This window comes from Manis javanica, chromosome 10 (genome assembly GCF_040802235.1).
Source record: "Manis javanica isolate MJ-LG chromosome 10, MJ_LKY, whole genome shotgun sequence".
Classification (NCBI taxonomy): domain Eukaryota; kingdom Metazoa; phylum Chordata; class Mammalia; order Pholidota; family Manidae; genus Manis; species Manis javanica.
The window spans coordinates 14,979,017-14,997,834 of NC_133165.1; the positions used below are offsets into that span (position 1 = coordinate 14,979,017).

General features: G+C 35.6%; 1 protein-coding gene and 1 pseudogene across 29 annotated transcripts in view; one reads left to right on the top strand and one right to left on the bottom strand.

The window, feature by feature from the left end:
* Positions 1 to 18,818, top strand: part of PPFIA2 (PTPRF interacting protein alpha 2) — a 493,962-nt gene that overhangs the window by 308,827 nt on the left and 166,317 nt on the right. For 27 of the 29 annotated variants that reach the window (XM_073214786.1, XM_073214785.1, XM_073214788.1 and 24 more), the window contains one exon: positions 3,958 to 4,032. The exons of the other annotated variants lie outside the window; for them this stretch is intronic. In XM_073214786.1, coding sequence (XP_073070887.1) covers positions 3,958 to 4,032 — 75 coding nt within the window. The remainder of the gene's footprint in view (positions 1 to 3,957; positions 4,033 to 18,818) is intronic. 29 annotated transcript variants of the gene reach the window in all.
* LOC140843711 (deoxynucleotidyltransferase terminal-interacting protein 1 pseudogene) lies at positions 12,967 to 14,746 on the bottom strand (annotated as a pseudogene).

The following is an 18,818-nucleotide window of genomic DNA, read 5'->3' on the forward strand; positions in this document are numbered from 1 at the left end:
ATAGACGTGGACTAGTGACTTCTCTAAGCATCTGTTTCCTCCTCTTTTGAATGAGGAGAATAATAGTAACTACCTTCTAGAGCTGTCATGAGGATTAAATGTGATCTGACATGCACGGCTCTGAGCCAGTGCTTAGCATATGGCAAGTGCTCAGTGACTGTTAATAAATATTATTATTCACATGAACAAATTGCAGCATTTGACAAAACTTTCAAACTAAGATGTGGATATTACTGTTGATCCACATGCTTGTTTTAAATAACATTTCACTTAGTTATTGAAGGATTCATATGTGCCTAAGCTCTTTCAGACACAATTTCCCCAACTAAGGATAAGTCATGAGGATAGGGAAGGTGGGGAGACAGACCTATAAATAAGTAATTATGATATTCTAATTTAAATGCTGTGTATATTATGTTATTGTTTATATATATTTATATATAACAATTATATATATAATATAAATTATTATTATATATAGAAGATATAAAAGATTTTTAAAAGATGCAGTTAACTATGTCTTGAGGACAAGAAACTACTAATCTTACCATAGAGGGTAAAGTTGCATATGCAGAGATAAAAATGTATAAAAGATTGAGCATAAGTGTGAACAATACAATGGCTGGCGATCTTCATTATCATGTCCTTCTTTATACAGCCACTGAGTTGAAGAGTAGAACTTTCAGTTACAACCAACACTAATTTGGGCATCCTCTCCCATTGCATGGGCAGGAGGAAATGAGAAATACACTTGTATTTTGCAATCACTCAGATACCTTTTGAGTATTTTTTTAAAAAGGCATATTAGATATGCATGGGAAATATAACCAAAAACATAGTAAATATGTAAGTTTTCCCTTATACCCCATGATCTTATGTTTTCCCATATATTCCATAATCTAATATCGCAGTGCCAAAACTGAATTTGAACTTCTGGAACAAGGAGCTTTTCTTGCAATGTTTTTTGTTATAGGATTGAAAATTCCAAAATGAAACCCTACCATACCTTAATTTTAGTTTATAATGTATGCTTTTTCCACCAACGTTTCTCTTCATCTTGAAATACATTTGTTACATTTAGAGGATTATTTTATTTTAAATCTTCAGGGATAAAGTTTCTGTGACCCTGAAACATCTTTGGGGGAAAAAAACTTTCTCTTTATTTTTAATACCATTGTGAAGAAGATAGATTTAACAGATGAAATTAGAAATGAAAAATTCTGGATGTACATAAATATTTTGGGGTTTACACTATAGCTCTATAAATAAGCAACCAATATATCTTAAAGACTACACAAACAATATATTAGTTTAACATGGCTCAATAGTAAAAAATGAGAAAAGATAAGTATAAAGGTAGGGCTATCCACTATATACTTAATATTTAGGAAGAAAATATAGAAACTAAATTTTTCATGGCGTATCCATCATGTCTAGATAGCTGCACACGGAAAACCAAATTCAACAAGAAAAATGAAGGTAATTATAGCATTCTGTGGGTGACATGCCCAAATTCGGGAAACAAGCCAGAAGTCACACATACTATTTTTTCCTATCATTGGGGTTCCAGCTACATAGAAAAGGTAAAATATTAGGATTCTTTATGCCTTAGAAAAGTTACTCCTTTGGATCTTACACTTTTTTTCCTTGCTAAGTTTGGCAGAAATTAGGGCAAGATGAATTCAATACAGAGAATAATTCACTGTTATTGTAAATGTGATAAAGCATTCATATAATATATCATATTTACAGCACCAATTTTTACATTTATAATGTGAATTCAAAGTACATTCAGAAATTGTTTTCATTTTCTTGTAAAGACAGTTTTAGACTTATTACTTTGTGGGTAATAAAGTCTTAAGCAGTAAGTGCTATTCTAAATGTATTGAAGGGTGAATCTGTTTTCATATTATTTGATAAGCTTGATAGTTTTTACTCCTTGAAATCCCAATATAATGAGAATATAAATGCTTGACTTGTAAACAGGAAAGGGTTTGGAATAGTTTCTGTGAGTTTCAGTTTAGCAGAGAAAGTCAAGAAGATATTTTAACCTACAAAATAGCCTGATTTTAGCCATTCCTTAAATGATTTGAATGATTTCTTCAGAAATGTTCCAATGTATCAGTATGTCTTCATACTGCTTCATATTGCTGTTCTCATCCAGTAGAATTCCTGACCTTTATCAGAGCACCCATATCTTCCAGTTGATATTTTAGCAAGTGGGCATAAACTTTACAGTCAACCCTGCTAAATATCAAGCACATCTCAGATTTTTGTTCTGCATTCCACAATCCTCCTCACTTACATGCCCTCAGGATATTTTCCACTTTTGCATCTATCCAAGCTCTTCATAAAGCAGTATTCCCCAAGCCAAATCCTAAAAGATTTCCTTTCAAGTAATTCTTGTTCAAATATTAATCAGCATTAGTTTTATGCATTTTAATGTACAATTGGATATTTGGCTAACACCACTGGTACCTGAGCTCATCTGGCACACCTCAATATCCTGAAAGATCCTGTGTAATTTCCGTTGCTATCAGATAGCAAATGTATATATACTAGTTTCCAGAGAATTTGAACAAAACTAAATATGATTAATACTGAACACCACTCAGATACTTATTCTTCCACATTGATGTATTTAAGGAGTTTAGTGCACCCAAACACCTGAACATATATATGCTATTATTGTACAGTATAAGAATATTATTGAGATTTTTAAAAATTGCTAAGTAGCTTCTAAATAAATAGAACATTAGTGGGCTTTTGCTTGCTAATTGAAAAATAATGTTATAAGTCTAAGTTTAAAAATTGTTACATATGCTTTTATATATTTCATGTATTTGCTTACATTTCCAGTTAAATCTTACCTTAAAAAAAGAAAAATACCCTTCATTAAAATACACTATTGATGGATTAATAAAATTAAGTTTATGAAGATATAATTATATACTAAAATGCATATTCAATTCACAGATACTGAAACATTCTCTTGGATAAATCTGTTAATTCATAAAAAATCAAAAACTCACCATGAATTGCATCTTAAGTTGAAGCTATAAATTATGTTGATTTCTTCCAAGGAAAATAAACTGCTGCAGTCATTCATTTTAATTTAGCCAAATTCTTTCTCTGAATTTTTAAAATAAATATAATAACTTTACATGATAAAAGGTATGTATCTTTGATAAATATAATATAAAGCATATCTATGGATCCGAATTTAGAATAACTAAAACAATTTTAGAAGTTCTGGGAAAAGAAGAATAAAATAACCCTTCTTTAAGTTTCATTTACATGTGAAATATTTGTAAATTAAAATTATTTTCAAACTAACTGTGCTGAGTCTTTGGTTCTACAAAATACAATAGCTTAGCCTTTGGTATCTGGAAGACAGTTAGGAATTCCAGAGTAATTAAGTACTTTCCAGTCCCTCAGACACAATATAGACCTGTTATTAATGCAAGACATATGAGCAATAGACAAAAGTTTTCAGTTCTAAGAATCCTTTGCTTTTAAAAAAATCATTTTTAATGTTAGATAGTAAGTGACAAAGGAAAACTCACTTATTCTTTTAAAGAAGTAGGAAAAAAGAGGTTTTTTTTGCCTATGTCTCAAGCTTAATCAGTCACTGTTTTTTAAATGATTTCATAATAAATTTTTGAACTTCACCTCTACTTGCTATGAATCAGAATTCAGAACAAGACTGGTCAGTCTCTAACCCCACTGGAAATTCTATCATGGAAGCACTAAAAGGACTTGTTTATAGGGAAATCCCTTGATACTGTGATACCATGAGGTGACAATGTATTCATAGGACTCCTGGGCACTCAGAGTTCTGACTACTTTAAATAATTTGCCAAATGTGACCACCTCTGATACTGTTCATGATGGATTCAGCACAGTCTACCATGTATGGGATGTACATTACTGCACATATTTTGATTTTTCTTCTAGGTAAGGGAGCGACTGAGGGTTTCTTTAGAAAGAGTCTCTGCACTGGAAGAAGAACTAGCTGCTGCTAATCAGGAGGTAACATACCAAACTTTCTCCTCTTTTGAGGTGCAATATCGCTGACATTATATCCCTTGTGTTTCCCATCACTTTTATTAAAACTGTCACAAAAAGTAATTACATTCTGCATATGCCACTGAACAAGGCCTGTTGAAACTAGTTGCCACAGTCATGTTTTCTGATTTCTGGCGATTTAGACGTGTCATGAAGAGATGAAAGGAAAGTTGTCAAGAGCCAGTGACATGTGAGCTAGTGAGATGGGGATTCAGAAAGACAGCAGTCAGAATGCCAGTCCTTTCGGGAAGTAAAACCCGGCTCCAAAATTGGAAAACATATCAAATATCTGGCAATTTTATAAAATGTTGCAAATGAAGTTACCTCTGTGGAAATATCAATATATTTCCCCTAACGTCCTTATTATTCATATCTTCTAAAAGCATTGTGCCCATGTTTAGTGGCATCATTGAATTCACATATTTACTCTCATTCATAACTCTTAAGAAAGCATTTTATAATTATCTCTGCAATATGAAGGGCTGTTTTTTCCTTAGAAAATTTTACTTCTTTTGGTTATTGGTGCACAAATAGATTGGGTCATTAGACCAGATACATATATAAAATAATACATAAAAAATACATAAAATATTTATAAATTAAATCTGTCTAGGCTGCTAAAATAGCCCCATCTTTCTCTGACATTTGTTTATAAGGCTACCTTTTTTTCCTAAAATTTATTCCAGTAGTGTAAATATTGGTATTATCAGTAGTGGAAATATTAAAATAATTGAACAAAGTCTTCTTTTAAATAATTACAAAAGTGGGAGGCTAACTGACATTATGTCTTATCAGAGGATTCTTAACAAAATAATATTTACAGTCACACTACCCACACAAATACACATTTTCAATCCATGACAAAAGTCTTGTCTAGTACAAGCTCTTTGTTCTTTAAAATAAACTAGACCAATTAAACAAGTTTATATATGCTTTTGTTTGTCCCAGGTTTAATAAACTTTAGAAATAATAGACTCTTAACTACCAGAAGAATGACTTCCATGTCAAGTAAAGGCTAGCAGTGTTAACAGCATAAATAGTGGCAAACAGATTTTAAAAATAGAGAAAGCTTTTTGGTGACCAGATCAGTTTAGGAAACTGGATGGTTTGGGGGGAAAAAAAGGCAATAAGAGATTGGTATGCCTCCACCATCATAGAAGAAAGGAGCTTCAGAGATAATGGGTAATGACAAAAACCTCAGTCTTTTTATAAGAGAGAATAGGTAATTATGTGTGAAGTGGGTATACTCATTCCTGGAATAGTCAGGGAAAAAATAACAAATGTTTATTCATTTTGTATCTTATCATTGTTAATTTTTATTTTCCTGTATGTTTAAATATGTTTACTTTGGGCACATCCCTCAAAATACCTTATTGATGAGGGTAAACAAACTAAAGTTATGTTAGTGACAAATAATATAAAAACCTTGCTTACTATGGTGGTGACAGAGTTTCTATTCATCATACAAATATGGTGAGACCCCTTGGTGAAAGTATTAATGCTGAAATAAAAATGTTCTATAAATTCAAGTGAGGCTCTGAAAATTTGCCCCAGAAATGGCAACTGGATAGTCCAAATACATTTATAAAAAGGGAGAACAACACTTGAGGTAACAAAATGAAGGAAATATTTTTGACTGACTGTTCACATGAGTATGGATTTAGCCCCCAAGTATTACTGTAGTCCCTTGGAGACAGCATGGTATGTCTGATTCTTGCACATAGATTAAATAAATTTTAAATCATTACTGTTACTCTACAATTGCTGTAACCTTTCTGAATGCTTTTTGTTTTGTTTTAAATCATTTGTATAAGAGGAAAGTAATTGTGTGCTCATTATTAATGTCTATATATTTTCTTTTTGCTGTTGATTGTTATTAATTTCCTTGGAGCTTAACCAGAATCCCTATTTAGGAAGTCACAGATCCAGCACACACATACACAGCAAAGTTACCTTAGTTTTCAAGTTATAAATTGTTTATAATTAATTCATGATTTAGAAAAGATAGTACATGGGAAAAAAATCAACTTTTATTTTATAAAGAAATGTGTATTTTATAATGAAATACAAAAAAGAAATCAGAAGATACCTGCAGTTTACATCAACTATATTTCAATGAAAAATTTTTTTAAAAGACATCTGCAGTTTGAGTTCTTGATTCCCTATAGTAACAGCATTGATGTAAGAAATCTCTAAAAGTAAAGCATCATGTATTCCTGGTAATAAGATGCATTTAGAAATCAGACAAAATTAATTTAGAAAAATTTATAACATTGACAGCTTTAGAAAGGGGAACTAGATAAAGTTTGTATATTAGAAGAAATAATTAAGGAGAATATTTTTTGAGAATAAGGAACAAATTTTTATAGGAAAAAAAGAAAACTCTTAAAGAGCACATTTTTAAAAGCTAAGCAGAAGTATGTAACAAACAAAAACAGCCAGGAACTAGAAAAAAGTCTTGCACATGGCTAAATAGGCAAGGGGTTGAGGAAAATTTCACCTGCTACTTCAGATTTTAAATTAAAATATATTTGCAAGTGTCCCTTATAACTCAAATCTCTTTGTTTCCTGAGTTCATATAGCTAGCTTGGAGAGTGAGGATACCACATTATCAAAATCTGATTTCTGGATTTCTGGTAGCAATAATGACAGTTCAGACAGCAAGGAATTTATCCAAACATGTCTTAATCATTTCTGTTTCCAAATTCTTCTGGAGAAATCAAAGAGCGGAGGTTCAGACTTTAGGTGATACCTTGACATGTTCATACATATGTATGTATATGTAGAGTCTGAAAAAATGGAGTTTATGCTATCACAGTATTTAATAGTTTATTCTGTCATCTGTAGATCATTGTTATCTTTCTGTCTTTCTGTGTGTCCCTGTCTCTCTCTGGTCCTTTCTCTCCCCACTCCCTTGTTCCCGCCATCCCTTTCTCTCTCTGTCCACCCTACCTCCATGTCCTATTCTCAGGTGGTTTTGGAGTTAATACTTTTTAATATATTTCCTTCATATAATTTCTACCCTGGAGGCCTCATCCATTTCTCATCCATCCAAAGCTACAACCTTGAATTCTGTGGAAAAGAATCCAAAATCTATAGCTTGAAGCCCATGCTCTTTGCTGAGCTCCATAAAAGATTTTAAACATGGGTTTGCCTTTCTAAGGGATGTGTGGATAATTCTCTGCCACAGGTGTCCAGCAGGGGGCAATGAGGGAAGATTGAAATGCAGCTTGGGGTTTGCTAATCAAGATAATGTACCTGCCAGGCTGTAACCACCTAATGGGAGCATTTTTTTCTAATTTACACAAAGGCACTATATACTGGTGGATCTGTATCTCAACTTAGTTTTCCCAAGGTTCTCCTTAGATTATGGTGCATTAATGCAATGATACAAGTAACCTTATAAAAAAGAATATGAGACAACTATATGTTCTGTTCTGGAAAAAACTCCTAAACATTGTACTTTGTACTTTACAAAGTGAAATAAGTAGCATAGGATGTTCCCAATTTTGTATAAATACTAATAATATTAATACACTATTCTGGGACTAGAAAAAAATTTTAGATATAAATACCAAATTGTTATTAGTTGTCTCTGGTGTTTGCAAGTCTATGTACTCTATATTTCTGTAGAGTTTGAATTTTGAATAACTTTTCAGTATGTTTTAAACAAAAAATAAATAAATATATTTTAGAGTCAGATGCTATTTTCCATGGTAGATCATTATATCTATCAATAACAATAATGACTAATATTTACTAAGTACTTTAAATCCCTAGGCACTCTGCTAAATACTTGTTTATATCAGCAGAATAATATTGAAAGTTAGGCACTACTGTTATCTTGCAAATTAGCCCAGAGAGGTTATTTCTCCTAATATGCAACTCTTCCCTCCTTGAAAATGTTATCTTTGAATTTGTCCTAATTCTGTATTCAGGTGGTCAATCCATACATTTAACTGTGTCTGCAGTCTACCTCCCATGCATTTATTCTCATCTCTTTCCATGTATATTAAAACCGCCATAGTTCAGATCTTCTTTAATTCTCAACTGGGATATTGTAATGGATTTTTATCTGTTCTTATCTCCTATCCCTTTCCACTATGTAGTTTTTAAAGGTTAAACCTGCTAAGCAAAGCTGCAATCAGAATGATTATTTTTGTAACATATTCTGATATGTAATAGATACTTACATATAATATATACATTAATATATAATAACTTAATGGCATAGTATATCAGTGTATGTTAATATAATGATATATATTATGTTGACCTGTAAAACACCATAAAGAACCTCTTCAATGGTTCTAACCTACAGATTCAGCTCTATTCCTACTACACCTACTGCCCTGATTCATTCTAATGTCTTGTTAAATTATAGTATTCATTGTTTTTGAAAGAAACCAACATTTTCCCTGCCTCTCAATCTTATGCTAATGTCTCTTTTGGAATACCTCCACAAGCCCCATTCACCCATTGAAATCATATTTCCCCATTTAAACTCAGTTTAGACATCACCTTTCTAATGAAATCTTTTATGATTTTTTTGCCAACAGTCATTGCTCTTTATTTTAAATGGCTAAAACTTATTCCTTCAGCATTTATTATGATGGTTCAACAAGAATTAAAGTTAATTATATAGCTGTCTAGACCTAGTTTGTTAGTTTCCTGGAAAAAAATGAACTGTGTCTTACTCATTTTGTATTTATTTCACTTAGTGCAGCATATGAAGCTGGTGAGCAATGTGTATTTGTCACATTTCATTGTATAGAGTTTGTCCTGACCAAAGTTTTGACATTATTCCTTGGCTGTTTCCTTAATAAAGAGTTTGAACAACCTTAGGCATGCACAGTATACACCAATACATTGATCATAGGCATTAAACAAACAAAATACTTGTTCTTGCTAATATAATTGTTGAGCAACTACCATGTGCAGAAAATCCCAAGTCTCTGACAGGAAAAAATTGGAAAAAATAAAATGACAAATTAAATCTTATGCAAATTTCCATATAATTTGTCCACAAGTGATGAAGACATATAAACATATAAGTAAGATGTACTTGAATACAAAACTAAATAAATGCAAAATGGAGGCTCAAACCAAATGCAAAAGAGCAAAGAAGAGAAGTGTATTCTGAACCAAAAAATCGGAAGTTTTCACTTTTGAAGGAAGACTGATTTGGCTTAAAACGGGGGGAAACATTTCAGACTGAACAGATAGTTGAATTAAAAACACCTGAATTTGGCTGTTTCAAGAGTAATGGATGATGTTGTGTTGGTAAGATTCTGGGTGTGAGAGGTGATGTATAGGGTATAGAGGAATATAGGACTCAGATTTTTGAAGTCCATGAATGCCATGCTCAAAATTTGGAATTCATACTTTATGAAATGAGAAAACACAGAAGGCATAGCTTTGTTTGTTTTGTTTTTACTAAAGTGAAAACCACTAGGAGTATGTTCTTTTTTTCTTCTTCTTGTAAAATCTTTTATGATTTTTTTGCCAACAGTCATTGCTCTTTATTTTAAATGGCTAAAACTTATTCCTTCAGCATTTATTATGATGGTTCAACAAGAATTAGGTTAGAGTGGAGTAGAGCTGGAAAGCTAGCATAGTCTGATATGGATGGCTGACATAATGATATGGATGGCTGGCATAATATATTAATAAAACTCAGAGGTTAATAAAGTAATAGTTCTCTCAGATACGGGAGACAGGCTTGTTAAAAAGTAATTAAATGGAGAGTTATTACTTAACGGGTAGAGTTTCAGTTTGGAAAGATAAAAATATTCTGAAGATGGACGGTGGTGATATCACATAACAATGTGAATGTACTTAGTGCCACTGAAATGTACACTTAAAAATGGTCAAAATGTTATGGACATTTTATGTACATTTTACCACAATAAAAAAGTAATTATAATCAGTTTGCCTAATGTGAAAGTGAACATAAATATAAGAGTTTGTAGTATTACAAAAAAGAGTAATTAATTGTATAGGCATGAATGATGAAAAGCAGAGCAGATGGTAACAAAATCTTCCTAGAGAAACCCTACCACTTGCTACAATGTGTATCGATATTGAGGCATTATACTAAGTGAAGGACATCAGACAAAGACAAATATTGTGTGGCCTCACCTATATGTAGAATCTCAAAACTGTGCTTACAGAATCAAAGTAGATTGGTGTTGGGGGATATGGGAAGATGTTTGTCAAAGGATACAAACTTCCATTTATAAGATGAATAAGACTAGGAGATTCGGTGTACAGCATGATGATTATCATTAACAATACTGTATTGTATACTTAAAATTTGCTAAGAGAGGAGATCTTAAATGTCCTCACCACAGAAACAATGGTAACCGTGTGAGGTGATGGATGCATTGGCTAATCTTATTGCAGTAGTGATTTCACAGTATATACACATATCGGATCACTACATTGTACACCTTAAACTTACACAGTGTTATTTGTCAATTATATCTCAGTAAAGCTGGAAAAAATACAAAAAAACCTTTCTAGAGAAAAATTACCTAGAATTTGTAGGGTGACCACAAAGAGCTTACCAGATGGATTGGAAGGAAGAAGTGAAATACACAGGAATAGAGGACAATATTGCAGAGACAGGCAGACCTCTGGCGGATGGCTAGATCCTGTGAGCAACGGGGAGCCAACAAAGAGTTTTTAAGGAGGAAAGAGCTATGATCAGATGTTCAGTTTAGCAGACCAATGATAGCTCCAAAAGTCAAAGGTAAAAAAATTTTCAGTTGTCCACTTTCCATGTTAATAGTTCATAGTTTTAACAATCAATACGATTTGTTGACAGAAACAAGGGACTAGTGTCAGAAAATTCTGAACTGTGTAGAACACAGGTATCGCCCAGTCTGGCATATATTGTATTCTTTCAGTAATGGAAAATAAAGATATTAATGAAACAGTCAAAACAATATTGTAAGTAACTAAATATACATAATGAAAATTTTCTGTCTTTTTATGCCTCTTTGAATATCCCCAAAGATGCAGATGGTATTTTTAACATTGAATACATTCTTCCAGGCCATTGTCCTATAAAAATGAGTCCGGATTACTTAGACACAGAAAATACAATCAAGTCTTTGTGTCTTAGAGTGTTTTTTGTTACGGCTTAAAATTAGAAACCACACCAAAAAAATAATTACAATAAAGGAAAGTGCAAAGAAGAATAAACAGGTTACATCCTAACACTGTGTTCTTCTTTAGCAGAAACCCATATACTTTAAAATTATTTAATTAAATCAGACAAAACAGATTATTCCAAAGCTACAGTAAAAATGCAACTGAAAGACTAATTTTTACTGAATACGCAGGTGTGTTTACTTTAAAAGCTTTCCCACATGATTGCATTATGCATAAAAAGAACTGGCACACTGAGTTGTAGGCTGAACTCTATTTTTTTATATTGCTTCCATTATATGTTAGTTTAAGGAGTGAATTTACTAGCTTACAATTAGGATTTTTTTCTTAGGGGAATTAGCATTTCATCTTACCTCATCTACAACCAGCCTTATTCCTAAAGTTTCATTTCCTGAGGAAAAAATTAAAGAACTTTCCTAAGCAAATCAAGTACCATCACATTCAGAGGAACACTGAATCTCTCCTAGTGAGAGGAGCTAAAGGCAGCAGACTCAGGATTTGGGAGTTTCTGGGACCACAGTCCATGGCCATTGCTTTAAATACATTTTACCATTTAATCATCACAGCAGTCCTTTGAGATGGATTAAGAAACAGTACTCTGTTGAATCTGGGGAAATGAATGGAAACATGGAAAAGGTGCATAGATGAAGGCAAAGGCAGAACCTACTATAAAAAGCAAATAAGATCTGGAAAGAGCACTGGGAGATGAGAGACTCAAGCAAGGGGTCACTGACGTGTAAAGTAGACAGAGGAGGAGAGACGGTATTAAATGTAGGAATTGGAGATGCCCAATGATGTCAAATGTTTCATGAAGTCCAGTAGAATTATATGTACTATGAGTTTGTTAGATTTGCAATTAGATGATCACTGGAAATGTTTGCAAAGACAGTTTCAATAAATTGTAATAGAAGAAGACTAGCTGTGATGAAAATTTATGAGTCATTTAGAAGTTTAAAAATAGAGACAGTAACACTCTTGAGAAGTCTGGCAGTGAAGGAGAAAGGAGGATAAAAGCTAAGTAAGTAGGCAACATTGAGAGATTGCCTATTGAAAATGCTTATGAACCACTGGAAGGAAAGAAAAGAGAAAGAAGGAGAAGGGGTCATTGATGGGCAATGCATAGGCGTGGTTTCAAGATCAGTCACAAGCAGTGGAACAACTTCTGAGGATTGGAGGAAAGAAAACAATGTTTAGTGTAGAGATGAATGAAGACTTTTGATTGAGAGAGGAAAGAAGCATAGGAATTTTATCAGAGGTGCTCTTCCCAAGGAATGGGGTTATGTGCTAAGGGAGGTAGGGACAGAGTTACTTTCTATGAACTTTTGGACACTGAAGATAAGACAATGTAGAATATGTCAAGGAGCTGTAAGACTAAGCAAGGAAATTTTAGTGTGTGATGGTAGACTTAGAGGAGGTTCTCATGAAGTTACCCCAGCGTTTTAAATAAAGCCAGTTTCCACAGCACTTGGCAACTGAGACAACATGGAGTCTGCCATGGCATTTCTTTATCTAATCTATGAAGTTCTGTGATCCATCATAATTTGAAGGCAATAAAAGCAAATATGAAATTCTTTGAATAAATCTAGATGTGAAATGTTTCCCTGAAACTGACAGGGGTAAAAATCAAGAAGCTCCTGGAATACATAAACAATTTAGCTGTATTTAAACAGTTTAAAAGAAATTTAATAGCTGAAAGAAATTTAATAGCTGAAGATGATCCAGAAAAACGTGGCAAGTGGGAAAGTTGTTAAGCAGTCCTCATTAAAGGAATTTGCCTTGCAGGAACTGATAGCAGTGCCTATCCAAAGTTATACGATCCTTTATTTGCAGGCTTTAGTGCAATGACCGAGTTATTTTTCACTTCAGATTAAAGTTGCTGTTTCTGTGAGTGGAAGGCTCCAAATGTAGGAAAAGAGACCACTGCAAAAGTTCTTGAGTTAAAATATTTCAGAATTTTAGAATTGATCATTGGCAGACCCTTTTCCAATTACTCTTTTGTTCTTTTAATTCTATATCTTTCATAGTTCTATGAGATAAAAGTCTATCACTGCCTTTATAGAAATGATTTATCTTAAAAAATAATCAAAATGATAAAAAATCTTAAAAATGATGACTTTATCATTTCTTGAATGTTTATATGTAACACTTTAACAGTCAATTAGCTTTTTTTTTTGATGCTTATAAAATTTATTGTTCTTTTCCAGGAGCATGCTATTTCTCCACTTATTCAAGTTTTCTTTTATTCCTTTCAACAAATTATTTTTAGGCTTTTTTTTTTCACCATCTGTGTTTTTGTTACAAACTATTTACAAACTATCTTATCCCAATAACTTTACAAAAGTATAACTACATGCCAGTCTGGGGGTGCTCTGCTGTGAGTCACTACAAACTAGCCCAGGCACAGCTTAATGCTGCTGAGATCATCTAGGAGCAGTCCCAGCCGTGGCCTCACCCATGTGGGTATGAGGACTGTGGAGGGGAGCTGCCAAGTGTCCCCAGGGGAGTGGGCCTCAGGTTTGTGAAGATGCTCCAACAGCACGATGCTCATTCTCTGCGTAGTGTCTCCATGTATTTTTTCATCTTCTCAACTATCCAGGAGGGTAGGACAAAGGACTTCAGCTCCTCTAACTTCAGGTCCGGGCACCCTCTGTAGTCATCGCTGGCAGCAAGGTCCCGGATGTCCTCCTCGACAAGGAGGCAGGCCATCTTCCCCTCTGTTGCCAGCATGTGATGCTGCCCAACCAGCCAGTGCTTGTCCTGGGTGTCAGCTGCATACTTAAAGAGGTATGGGTGCTTGATGTAGATTCTCCCTCTGGTGCCCCCCATCCCCAGGGCCTTGTTGACTTGCGATCCCAACACAAAGGTGGTAGATTCATTCAGCCGAGCTGGGTCCCACTTGGGGCCTTCTCTGGGATTTGGTCCACAGGATTTTGGTTTCCGTACCTTGCCGGCAGCTGCCCGGTCATTTGAGATCATATGTCCAAGAGGCCGTTTCTTCCTCTTTTTGGGAATGGGGCTTTCGCGATGGGCACATTCCTCTTCTGCCTGCCTGGCACGCTTTATTCCTGGAAGCTCAGGGATCGATTTGGGCATTACTTTTTCTCTACCAGGAAACAGTACTTTAGCCCGTTCTAGGCAGTTCCGACAGGCCTCCTGGATCAGCTCCTCTGCATCCACATGTTCCCCGACATTTTCTCGCACGTTCAGTGCTGCCTTCTGGAAGAACTTCATGTACTTGTTGAAGACAGTCTGGATCTCCTCATTGATGCTAGGCTGCAAGACAGCTCGGAGGAGGTCCATGGAGATGGAAGGGTCTGTGAAATTTGTCATAATCTGTGGGCGATGGCCCCTTCGCTGCACCTGCCGGTGCTTTATCATCATATTCCAAGGGTTCCTGGGAACCAGCTGTCCCGCTGGGCCCGGGTCTCCCATCTCGGGGCCACCCTGCTCAGCCCCACTGGGTCCCTGCGGCTGCTCGATATCGCCAGTAGCCTCCATGGCATCCCAGTCACCGCAACCTTGGTCCGACTCTGCCACCGGCCGGGAAGTGGCCCTGTGATGTCACAGAAGCACTCAGCTCGCGCCCATGGAGTTACCTTGGGAACCAAACTGCTACATGTCTCAGGGTTCTCGGATGCCCGGAGATGTGTGTGGGGGGTGTGGGGGGTGGTTGGGGCTTCCTCTCTGGACCTGTGGCACCTCAAGTGTGGACTGTGGGTTTTCAGTCAAGGATTGTTCTCCTGCTGGTCTGAGGCCGGTGGAGAAATGCAGGGCTGGATTAGGGGGACAGGCTTTCATGGGCTGGGTTGGGAAGCAGAAGGCAGTGTTTCTTATCGACGCTCCACATGTTCAGTCTTTGAAAACTGTAGATTTTAATATGCCCGTTTCCCGGCCCACATAATTGGACTGAGCCTCTTGTGGGAACCCAGAAACCTAACAAGATGGGTCTGACTCGAGCCATCCAAAAATACACCCACTGGCTCTCTCCAGGCCTTTGTCTCCAGGGGCCTCTTGCATCTGAGGCATCAGCATGAAGGTGGATCTCAGACCGGGGACTTCCCCAGCCCCAGGGAACTGGGCTTCTCTCCCTAGATGGGTGATTCAGGTGTGGGCTGGGGATGCAGGGACTTAACACCTGTGGCGTACCTCAGACTCCCCATGGCTCAGCCTTAGAAGTGAGATGTCCCTGAATAGAATTAAATCCATTTATGGGTGGTAGAGAAAGTTACTTTTACCAGGACATAATATGGGGTAGGAAAAAGTGCATAAATTTTGCAGTTAGAAAGACAGCTCAAATCCAGTCTGATACGGTGACTAAGAACATTGACTCTGGAATTGGACTGCCTGCCTTTGTTTAACTGCTTATTGTGTGACCCATGTTTCTTTCTGTGCCTCAGTTTCCCCATCTGTAGAATGGGGGATAGTACCTAACTCACAAGGTTATAGTGAGGATTAAGTGAGTTGAATCCTGTGAAGCACTTAGAACTGTGGCACAAGTAAATGCCCCAAACAATGCTATCTATTGTTACTATTCCAACAGCCACCACTTACTGGCTTTACGACTTTGGGCATTTCTTCTCAGCCCCTATGAACTCTTTCTTACGTCTGCAAGGTTATTGAGAGGATTCAAATAAATAATGTATCTAAAGCATGTATTAGATCATCAACAAATAGTCATTATCTCCAAGTTCCAATATTAGCCTTAAAACAATAAAACAACTTTGTGGCATCAAGCTCTTCCGTCCTCTTAGGGAGGTTTTTACCTTGGGCCTTTAATGTCCTCTGCCTTTTTTTTTTCCCCCACCCTTATCCCTTCCTTCCCACCCATTGTCCCCAGTCCCTTTCCCTTTGGTAACTGTTAATCTATTCTTGAGTTCTGTGATTCTGCTGCTGTTTTGTTCCTTCAGTTTTTCTTTGTTCTTATACTCCACATGTGAGTGAAATCATTTGATACTTGTCTTTCTCTGCCTGGCTTATTTCACTGAGCATAATACCCTCTAGCTCCATTCATGTTGTTGCAAATGGTAGGATTTATTTTCCTCTTATGGCTGAACAATATTCCATTGTGTATATGTACCACATCTTCTTTACCATTCATTTAATGATGGACATTTAGATTGCTTCTATTTCTTGGCTATTGTAAATCGTACTGAGATAAACATAGGGGTGCATCTGTCTTTTTCAAACTGGGCTGCTGCATTCTTAGGGTAAATTCCTAGAAGTGGAATTCCTGAGTCAAATGGTAGAGCATGTTGAGGAACCTCCATACTGCTTTCCACAATGGTCGAACTAATTTACATTTCCTCCAGCAGTGTAGGAGGGTTCCCCTTACTCCACAATCTTGCCAACATTTATTGTTGTTTCTCTTTTGGACAGTAGTGATCCTTACTGGTGTGAGGTCATACCCCATTGTGGTTTAAATTTGCATTTCTCTGATGACAAGCAATGTGGAGCATCTTTTCATGGGTCTGTTGGCCATCTGAATTTCTTCTTTGGAGAACTGTCGGGTCATCTACTCTGCCCATTTTTTAATTGGATTGTTCACTTTTTGTTTGTTGAGGTGTGTGGGCTCTTTATATATTTTGGATGTCAACCCTTTATCAGATGTGTCATTTATGAATATATACTCCCATACTGTAGGGTACCTTTTTGTTTTATTGATGGTGTCCTTTGCTGTACAGAAGCTTTTCAGCTTGATATAGTCCCACTTGTTCATTTCTGCTTTATTTTATTCATTCTATTAATTCATTTTATTAATTCTTCCTAGCCAAAAGCATGGGATGAGTTTCCATTTCTTAGTAGCCTCTTTAATTTCTCTTAAGAGTGTCTTATAGTTTTCAGGGTATAGGTCTTTCACTTCCTTGGTAAGGTTTATTCCTAAGTATTTTATTCTTTTTGATGCAATTGTGAATGTAATTGTTTTCCTGATTTCTCTTTCTATTAGTTCATTGTTAGTGTATAGGAAAGCCCCAGATTTCTGTGTGTTAATTTTGTATCTTGCAACTTTGCTGTATTCCAGTATCAGTTCTAGTAGTTTTGGAGTGGAGTCTTTAGGGTTTTTTATGTACAATATCATGTCATCTGCAAATAGTGACAGTTTAACTTCTCTTTCCCAATCTGGATTCCTTGTATTTCTTTGTTTTGTCTAATTGCCATGGCTAGGACCTCCAGTACTATGTTGAATAACAGTGGGGAGAGTGGGCATCTCTGTCTTGTTCCCAATCTCAGAGAAAAAGCCTTCAGCTTTTTACTGTTCAGTATGATGTTGGCTGTGGGTTTATCATATATGGCCTTTATTATGTTGAGGTACCTGCCCTCTATACCCATTTTGTTGAGGGTTTTTATTATGAATGGATGTTGAATTTTGTCGAATGCTTTTTCAGCATCTATGGAGATGATCATGTGGTTTTTGTCCTTTTTGTTTATGTGGTGGATGATGTTGATGGATTTTCGAATGTTGTACCATCCTTGCATCCCTGAGATGAATCCCACTTGGTCATGGTGTATGATCATTTTGATGTGTTTTTGAATTTGGTTTGCTAATATTTGTTGAGTATTTTTGTATCTACGTTCATCAGGGATATTGGTCTGTAATTTTCTTTTTTGGTGGGGTCTTTGCCTGGTTTTGGTATTACGGTGATGTTGGCTTCATAGAATGAGTTTGGGAGTATTCCGTCCTCTTCTATTTTTTGGAAAACTTTAAGGAGAATGGGTATTATATCTTTTCTGTATGTCTGATAAAATTCCAAGGTAAATCCATCTGGCCCGGAGGTTTTGTTCTTGGGTAGTTTTTTGATTACCGCTTCAATTTCTTTGCTGGTAATTGGTTTGTTTAGATTTTATGTTTCTTCCTTGTTCATTCTTGGAAGGTTGTATTTTTCTAGGAAGTTGTCCATTTCTTCTAGGTTTTCCAGCTTCTTAGCATATAGGTTTTCATAGTAGTCTCTAATAATTCTTTGTATTTCTGTTGGGTCCATTGTGATGTTTCCGTCCTCATTTCTGATTCTGTTGATGTGTGTTGATTCTCTTTTTCTCTTAATAAGTCTGGCTAGAGGCTTATCTATTTTGTTTATTTTCTCAAAGAACCAGCTCTTGGTTTCATTGATTTTTTTCTATTGTTTTATTCTTCTCAATTTTATTTATTTCTTCTCTGATCTTTATTATGTCCCTCCGTCTGCTGACCTTAGGCCTCATTTGTTCTTCTTTTTCCAATTTCGATAATTGTGACATTAGACTATTCATTTGGGATTGTTCCTCCTTCTTTAAATATGCCTGGATTGCTATATACTTTCCTCTTAAGAGTGCTTTTGCTGCATCCCACAGAAGTTGGGGCTTTGTGTTGTTGTTGTCATTTTTTTCCATATATTGCTGGATCTCCATTTTAATTTGGTCATTGATCCATTGATTATTTAGGAGCATGTTGTTAAGCCTCAATGTGTTTTTGAGCCTTTTTTCTTTCTTTGTACAATTTATTTCTAGTTTTATACCTTTGTGGTCTGAAAAGTTGGTTGTTAGAATTTCAATCTTTTTGAATTTACCAAGGCTCTTTTTGTGGCCTAGTTTGTGGTCTATTC